The 8,429-nt window shown below is 45.2% G+C and overlaps 1 protein-coding gene and 1 long non-coding RNA gene across 2 annotated transcripts; one reads left to right on the forward strand and one right to left on the reverse strand.

Annotated features, from left to right (window-relative positions):
- The first annotated feature begins 5,434 nt into the window (after nt 1–5,434).
- Nucleotides 5,435–7,336, forward strand: LOC127042590 (uncharacterized). The gene is made up of 2 exons (XM_050935925.1): nt 5,435–5,614; nt 6,407–7,336. Exons 1-2 carry the CDS (start codon nt 5,447–5,449, stop codon nt 6,878–6,880), a joined length of 642 nt encoding a protein of 213 aa, XP_050791882.1. The 5' UTR covers nt 5,435–5,446; the 3' UTR covers nt 6,881–7,336.
- Nucleotides 5,722–6,167, reverse strand: LOC127042733 (uncharacterized). Its single transcript, XR_007772034.1, has 2 exons — nt 6,107–6,167; nt 5,722–5,896 (listed from the first exon to the last, which is right to left on the reverse strand). It is a non-coding gene; the product is annotated as an uncharacterized LOC127042733 (long non-coding RNA).
- Nucleotides 7,337–8,429: the final 1,093 nt, after the last annotated feature.

Genomic DNA, 8,429 nt, shown 5'->3' on the forward strand with positions numbered 1-8,429 from the left:
AATTAATAAATAATACATTACTTGTAACCATATGTGAATACAATTACATTCAGGGCTTTTACTTTTTACAGTTTTTCTGGTGTGGGGACTGTGTGAAAAATATCTTCATAAACCACTAAATTATAGGTTTTATTTTCAGGCTGGATTCAGGGTTCCCTTCGGTCTGAATGAACACAACAGCATTAGTTCTTACATGCTTTAGAAAGACTGAGGCACTTTAAATTAAGCTAAACCATATCCTGCAACTTGAAATGTTGTGCTAATCACCTTGCCCCCGCTCCGTGCTGGACATTGGTGCTGGTTAATGCATCTATTCCTCTCTGGGTTGGGTATTAGCCCCTTTTGCTTATGTGGGTACCGATGTCCCTGACTCCAAAACCCAATTGCACACAGAGGAGTTCTGAGACCATTTTATAGAAAATAATATTTAGCAAGGGAATGTGTACAGACCAATGGGCTGAAATGGGGCTTTGAAAGTTAAGGAAATTCAGCAGCAACAGTGTAACAATAGCCCAGTTCCTTCCCCTATCTCTGGAGGTGCCCAAAACCTTCCATCCCATTTCCACCTATAGCTGCTAATCTCACCAGTGGTGCATGAAAAGCTGAGATGCACTAACTTGCTGGGGTTGCTGCTCACTCTGGGCCTCCAGCCTGGTGGGAGTCACTGCTCCTTGGCATTCACCTGTCCTCAGGACACACATGTGCCTTAGTCCAAAGTGCTCACCACCAGCTCCAGTCCAGCATCCATCACACATCCTGTCCCCAAGGCTCATGCACACCCACACACAGAGCAACACAGTCCTTCTTCCTTCTGCAGAACACGCCCCACCCCCCACAGACACTAAAGCCATTCTGGAGCCAGTCCCCCAGTTCTTCCCCACTGTCAGGCAATCCTTTGGCTTCTTGCCTCTCTAGGCCATTGATCCTCCAGTATTTTGCCGCTCACACTTGGGCACCATTTAATGGCTTATTACAATATGTATAATTATTCTTCCATTATTTACTATAGGACAATAGTTAATCTATAGTTTTTCCCAACTAAACACTTGCCTCCACTCCTTAATTTAAATCTTTCCTAACCAACTGTGCTTTTAATATCAAGAGGGAAAAACACTATATGTAGATTACTGTAGATCAGCTGGGTAAATGCAAATATACACTCACGCTGTTCTCTAGAAATAACAACCTACTGTACATTCTATTGTTCATAATGTCCCAGGTGATACTCTATTTTAAATACAGATTTTCTACCCAACTTTTCCTAATGAGTAAAGTCACATGGTTCTGATTTTTATATATATATATATTTAAGAGAATTAAAAAAGTGGTAATTAAAAAATATTTTGTAACGCAGCAAGATTGCCTTTGTCTGTTACAGCTATCCCCTTATTCCATTTTGTTTCTTACAGCTGTCCCCATACTCCATTTTGTTTTTGTTTGCCTCCTGTGGCCGCCCTTCCCTGGCTGTTAAGTTGTTTACCACGGCCACTGCCCTTCTCAAAGGGAGGGCCCCTTGAGATGTTTAACAAGAGCCATTGTCCTTCTCAAAGGGATGACCACTTGTGCTGCATGCTAAATGGGACCACTGCCCTGTTCAAAGGGTTAGTCCTGTTATCACCTCATTGAACCTGGGCTCGGTGTAGGGCAGGCAATGTCCAGAGCTGCAAGACCTATTGTGTTTTTAAGATCCTGGGCATGAGTCATGGGCCTCATGTGCTTTTGAGTCACCTGTTGCACAGGACTCTGCCCAGATATGTTTCTGTGCTCACCTGCAGTCTTTTCCCTGTGCCTCCTCCCCTGTGACAGAGGGAGCCTATCAGGATTACTGGCAGGAAACTGCCTGAGTTTGCCTTTAAAACCAGACATTTTTGAAACAAACATCAGAAAGGTTCCTGCATTGCTGCCTGGTCTGATCAGCCAGGAGTTCTGAGGGGTCCTTTCTCCGCTCTTGTTTTATTTTTTGAGTGTACCCCCGTTTTTTGAACCCCCCCACACGAAGAAGGAATTGCTACCTGAGAGATCTCCTGATTATCGAGACCATACTGAGCCTTCTGATGTTCTTGCTGCTTCTGCCTTTGCTGCTGCCTTGGGGACTGGTAAGAATCCCTCTGTGAAACTTTCCCTACTTTTATTTTATTACTTTAGCTGCTGGCTCTGTTTCCCTAGCACACACACTCAAGCTAAACCTTGGTCTGTGTCTTAAAACCTCTCTTAAACTTCACGGCACTTTGCTGCTAAAAATAAGTTTGTGCCGCTGCTTGAGCTGTGGGCTTTGCCTCGGGGCTCCCTGCTTTCAGCTGTATCCCTTGGCTTCAGCCACCATCCCTTGGCTTCCTTGGGAGCTGTATCCTGGGCACATACCACTCTGCCCTCTGTGACTTCCCCATAGCATAAGGTGCACCATAAGTTTTGTTTTTTTTAGTTTAATAAGTCATAGTTTGTTAAGATTGTAGAGCTTGTAAGTTCTCCTGCCTTGTTATAATTTACAGTTTTGTTGCTCCATATAGTTGCTTGTTATAGTTTTGCTTAGAATTATGATATTTGTTGTTTTGCCTAGTCGTTGGTTAAGATAGATAAGGGTTTTGCTGCATAAATTCGTCTTCCCGCTGTCCCAATCTCTCCCTGAACTTTCCCGTGTCTGTTTTTCCCCCGCTCCAATCTCCCCCTCTGTGTGCTCCTCCGTGTCTCCCTGTTATAACTCCTTGCTGCTGCCCCCCCCACGCGTCTGCATCACCCTCCAAACTTCCCAAACCCCTTGCTGCTTCTCTCTCTGTATAACTTCCCAAACCCTTTGCTGTTTTTTCCCCCACATCTGCACTCTCTCCGAACTTCCCAACTCCTTGCTGCTTCCCCCCCCCGCGTCTGCATCACCCTCCGAACTTCCCAAACCCATTGATGCTTCTCCCCCTGTGAAACTTCCCAAACCCTTTGCCGCTTTTTTTCCCTTTGTTTTTGGTGTCCGCTTGTTGCTGTTGCTTAAACCTCTCTCTAGCCCTTCTTTACACTTCTCCGCTGCCCCTCCCCTACCGAAGATCACCATCACGCTGCTCCATTGTCCTTACCCTGCAGGGCTTCAGAGTCTCTCACTGCTTCCAGCCGCACTCTCCTCTCATCAGTTGCCACTAATCATTCACTCCCCTCCTGTTCCTTGACAGATTATCTGCTATCCTAGCCTCACAAATTAAGTCATTACTTTTCTTTTATACCGTTACATTGCATAATTTCACTTATCACCCATATTGTATTATTGCATTGTGATTCACATTTTACTTGTAATTATAACACCCCATTGATTGCTTCCACTTTTCTGATATACTTTGTATTTGTATTAATACCATTGTGTTACTTTGTCTATAAGGCCACTTACCACTTAATACATTCTATCTAAGATTGTTGACCATTTTATATAGAAGCTACCATTTTATTTTGTATTTCTTTTTGATACGCTTATTGACTGTACTGTATCCCATTGTGCTGAACCCCACTTATTGTACCCCACTGTTAGAACTCCCTACACTGTTCAATAAGAACCCCCCCATCATTGTCTATTGTAAACACCCTATACATCCCATCCCATCCTATTTCATTGTTAAATTCCCACCACTTCCTTTTTCCTTTAATAAAGAAATTAATTGGCAACCCACCTGTGTGGTAATTGCTCCCCAAGATCCCATATACCTGCAGGCAGGGGCAGCCTTAACATTGTGAACAAATGTTTTGCCACCATTTTACTGTACTGCACAGATCAAGAAGATACTAACATGCAATAATAAATGTATATTCCTTTTGGTTATGCTATTTATCACAATCAATAGAGTATTGGAACAATAGTAATACTGCTTTATTCCTTTGAGATTTGAATTGTTAGTACTGTAGCAGCATTGCTGTGAGCTGATGCCAGGATATGTTCCTGGAAACATTTATAATAATACAGCTTCAATAGAGACAGTAATAGTATAAACAGGGCAAAGGAAATACCAGAATTGCAACAGATGCTATTGATTATATGCCTTGGGGAATATTCCACATATTTATTTTAAATCCTGTCAATGTAAACCAAAAGGCTGTGATGTTGTCAGTAAGATATATCCCAGACAAAGTAATGTGCTATGACAGTGCTCCCAATTTACTGACACAGCAGATCATGATTTTGAACACGAAGAAGCCATCTTCAGCATAACTCAGGCACTATAAACTGGAGGAGAATGATCTGATTTAAACATCTGATTCATCGTGAACTATGATAAACTTTATGCTGAAAATGTAAGCTGATAGTGCTGCTTTAGGTTAAGTTGACTAGTGCATTTGAACTTGGTTCTAAATCGTTTTCTTGCCTTGAATGTTAGCACTTTTCATTATTTCTCAGGGTTGTAAATCTGGAGTTGTGGCATTGAATTCTAGGAACAGGAATGAATGTCTAGCAAAAGTAAACATACAAGGGTAGGTTTAAAATATGATGGTCTATTTTTCTGAGATTAAGTGTATTGACAAGGCATGACATAAAGCTAAATAAAAGCTCTGCTAGTTTCCCTGAAGTTAGATTTATCAAGAAAACTAGCATTTGGGTTAATAACTCCAGTGTATATACAAACATAGGTAAAGGCATTTAGACATTAGGCATTAGAAACAAATGGTAGAACTAGATTACATATCCCCCTTTTTTTTAAAATAAAAACACACTGAGGAACTGTTGGAACTAAGGCCAGGTCCAGACTAGAGCTTTAAATCGATTTTAAGAGCTCTAAATCGATTTAAAGCTGTAACCGTCCACACTACAGAGTGCATAAAATCGATTTTAAGGGTCCCTAAAATCGATTTTGGAACTCCATCAAAACGAGAGGAGTAACCCCAAAATCGATTTTTTAAAATCGATTTTATGATAGTGTGGACGGCCATCGAAGTTAATGGCCTCCGGGACGTATCCCACAGTGCTCTAGTGGCCGCTCTACACAGGTAAAGGTACTCTTCTGCTGGCCAGGTAAACAGGAAAAGCCCCGGGAAGTTTGAAATTCCATTTCCTGCTTGCACAGCGTGGAGCTCTCAGCAGCAGAGAGAAGAATGCAGTCTCCTGAAAATAGGAAAAGAGCTCCAGCATGGAGCACACAGGAGTTACTCGATCTGATAGCTGTATGGGGAGAAGAGTCAGTGCTTTCAGAACTGCGCTCGAGCAGACGAAATGAGAAAACCTTTGAAAAAATTTCTAATGCCATGCGGGAGAGGGGACATACCAGGGACTCGTTACAGTGCCGAGTGAAAGTGAAAGAGCTCAGACAGGCGTATCAGAAGACCAAAGCAGCAAAGGGCAGGTCAGGCTCTGCCCCCAAAACATGCCGGTTCTACGACGAGCTTAACGCAATATTGGGGAACAGCGCAACGACGAACCCCCCCTTGTCTGTTGATTCAGAGGTGGGTGTCATGATTCCTGCAACTACGGAAGATTTATTTGATGGCGATGATCAGTATGATGAGGACCAAGAGGAGGAGGCTCCAGCAGAGAGCACAGAGCATTTTATCCCCCCAAACAGCCAGGATCTTTTCCTCACCCTTACTGAGGTTCCCTGCCAGCCATCTCAAGGCAGTACTCCAGAAAATGAAGCTGAGGGACCGTCCTCTGGTGAGTGTAATTTTTTTTACTAAAAGCTTCGGTTTAATGTAAGCCTTTTTTACTGGGTGCTTCAAATCACTACCTGTACTTAGAGTCACTGACCAAGTAGATTAAAAACCTTTCCTAAAACAGTGACCCATGAGGTGGTTTTTAGAAAAGTCTCCATTGTAACAGGGCGGATTCATCCTGCTTGTTGGGGGAACGCGAGAGCAAACCGGGGAAGGAGAGTAGCTTCGCCGCGGTTTGCTCTCCCGTTCCCCGAACCACCCAGCAAACCGCAGGCAAGGAGACCTGCTTGTTCGGGGAACGCGAGAGCAAAGCAGGGAAGGAGACCAGCTTCGCCGCGGTTTGCTCTCGCGTTCTCCGAACCACCGAGCAAACCGCAGGCAAGGAGACCTGCTTGTTCAGGGAACGCGAGAGCAAAGCAGGGAAGGAGACCAGCTTCGCCGCGGTTTGCTCTCGCGTTCCCCGAACCACCGAGCAAACCGCAGGCAAGGAGACCTGCTTGTTCGGGGAACGCGAGAGCAAAGCAGGGAAGGAGAGTAGCTTGATTACCAGTACATTTTCTCCGGGCACGGTCTGTGTGCTCCCCTGACCTGCGTCTGAGCAGAACTCTCTGTCCTCAGCCACAAGCAATAAGTATTAAAGGAATCCTAAGGTGACCTTGTGGTAAAGTAAAATGTTCAAGGTTCGGTAACAGGCACAGGTCAGTGAGGAGAAAGACTGTATGCATGGTTGTGTGAAATGTGTCTCTTATGATTCTTTTACCACTCTTTCCAAACCCCACCCCCCCACACACAGCTGCACATTTCTCCAGCCTCCCTCTCGCTTCTCATCTACGTGGGGGGGGGTATCATAAGAAGACTGAGGAAAAGGAGGACGCGTGAGGACATGTTCAGCGAAATTATGGCAGTAACCCGTACAGATAGAGCTCTGCAGGGAGACTGGAAGCAACTGGTCGCAAAGTACAGGGAGGCTGCCAGTCAACGCGAAGACAGGAGGGACGCCAAAAATGATGTCAGGTGGCAGGAAGATCAGCGCTGGCGAGCAGCAACTCTGGATCTTCTTCGTGATCAGACTGACATCCTCCGCGATATGCTGCAAGAGCTCCGTGGTTTCAGAATGCCCCTACAGCCCGTGTATAACCTCCCTCAGTACTCACCCTGTCCCACACCTTCCAGAACCAGGCGTGTAAGAACGCGTGGGGGAAGGATCTCTGCACCAGCCCCCTCCACTGCTGCGGACACTCCAACCAGAAGGCTTTCATTAGATTGAAAAGCCCTTTGTGTCCTGTTTTTTTCCCTCCTCTAATGATCCAAACTTCTCCCATGGCACCTTTGCCTATTTTTACTCTCAGGTCATGCTATTAAGGCAGTGTGACTGTAGTTTGGTAATGAACTAAAGCAAGCAGCTTTGGAAAGCTGCACGGAAGCTAGTTATCAGCATCAGGATTTGACAATTGGGGATATGGGTAATAAAGGGAAAACAAAGAAAGCAGCCATACCGTAACCTGGTCCATGAGAATTCTTTTTCTGTCTTCTCTGATGCACTTTCTTCTTTCAAACCTCCCTCCCCCTTCCTCCAAACCTCCCTCGCTCCGTCCCCCATAGAACGCTGAGTTATGAAATTTCATGCACAGTATTGTAACAACAAGCATGATGCTTGATTGATGAAAGGGTCTGATTTTAAATAAAGAACACAATTCTTGTAACAAATAGTAGTAACTTTATTTTCAATAAAAAAGCAGTTAAGGAAGGTTGCAGGTACTGTGCCTAGCAGCAGACGGAAGCAGCTAATGGTGGAGGTAGGTAATAATTGGGAAATACAGAATTATATGTTTTCCAATGGACAGCTCTCGCAAGTAACCTAAGCAAGCAATTGAGGAATGCTGCAGGCAAAGTATCTTGCAGCAGCAACACTGCATAGACGGGGAGGGCAGCAATCAATTGAAAGGAAAATCAGCATTCAAACTGTACCCTGGCCCATGAGGAAGCTACTTTTCAGTGCTTCTCTGATGCGCACAGCATCCTGGTGAGATCTTCTAATTGCCCTGGTGTCCGGCTGCGCATAATCAGCGGCCAGGTGGTTTACCTCAGTCTCCCACCCCGCTATAAAGGCCTCCCCCTTGCTCTCACAGAGATTGTGGAGCACACAGCAAGCAGCAATGACAAAGGGGATATTGGTTTGGCTAAGATCTGAGCGAGTAAGAAGCGTTCACCATCTCGCCTTAAGCCTGCCAAATGCACATTCTACCACCATTCTGCACTTGCTCAGCCTGTAATTAAACAACTCCTGAGCACTGTCAAGGCTGCCTGTGTATGGCTTCATTAGCCAGGGCATCAAGGGGTAAGCTGGGTCCCCAAGGATAACTATAGGCATTTGGACATCTCCAACTGTTATTCTCTGATCAGGGAAGTAGGTCCCTTGCTGCAGCCGTTTAAACAGTGTAGTGCTCCTGAAGACACGTGCGTCGTGAACCCTTCCTGGCCATCCCACGTGGATGTTGGTGAAACGTCCCTTGTGATCCACCAGGGCTTGCAGAACCATCGAAAAGTACCCCTTGCGGTTAATGTACTGGGCACCCTGGTGTTCCGGTGCCAAAATAGGTATGTGGGTTCCATCTATGGCCCCCCCACAGTTAGGGAATCCCATTGCAGCAAAGCCATCCACAATGGCCTGCACGTTTCCCAGAGTCACAACCTTTCGAAGCAGCAGCTTAATGATTGCTTTGGATACTTCCAGCACAGCAGCCCCCACAGTAGATTTGCCCACTCCAAATTGATTCCCGACTGACCGGTAGCTGTCTGGCGTTGCAAGCTTCCAT

This window comes from Gopherus flavomarginatus, chromosome 1, assembly GCF_025201925.1.
Source record: "Gopherus flavomarginatus isolate rGopFla2 chromosome 1, rGopFla2.mat.asm, whole genome shotgun sequence".
In the NCBI taxonomy this organism is placed as follows: domain Eukaryota; kingdom Metazoa; phylum Chordata; order Testudines; family Testudinidae; genus Gopherus; species Gopherus flavomarginatus.

Coding starts and splice junctions, on each gene's coding strand:
- LOC127042590 (XM_050935925.1), top strand. CDS start 5,447: ATGGCGATGATCAGTATGATGAGGACCAAGAGGAGGAGGCTCCAGCAG. Junction 5,615..6,406: donor AGCTGAGGGACCGTCCTCTG/GTGAGTGTAATT, acceptor CCCCACACACAG/CTGCACATTTCTCCAGCCTC.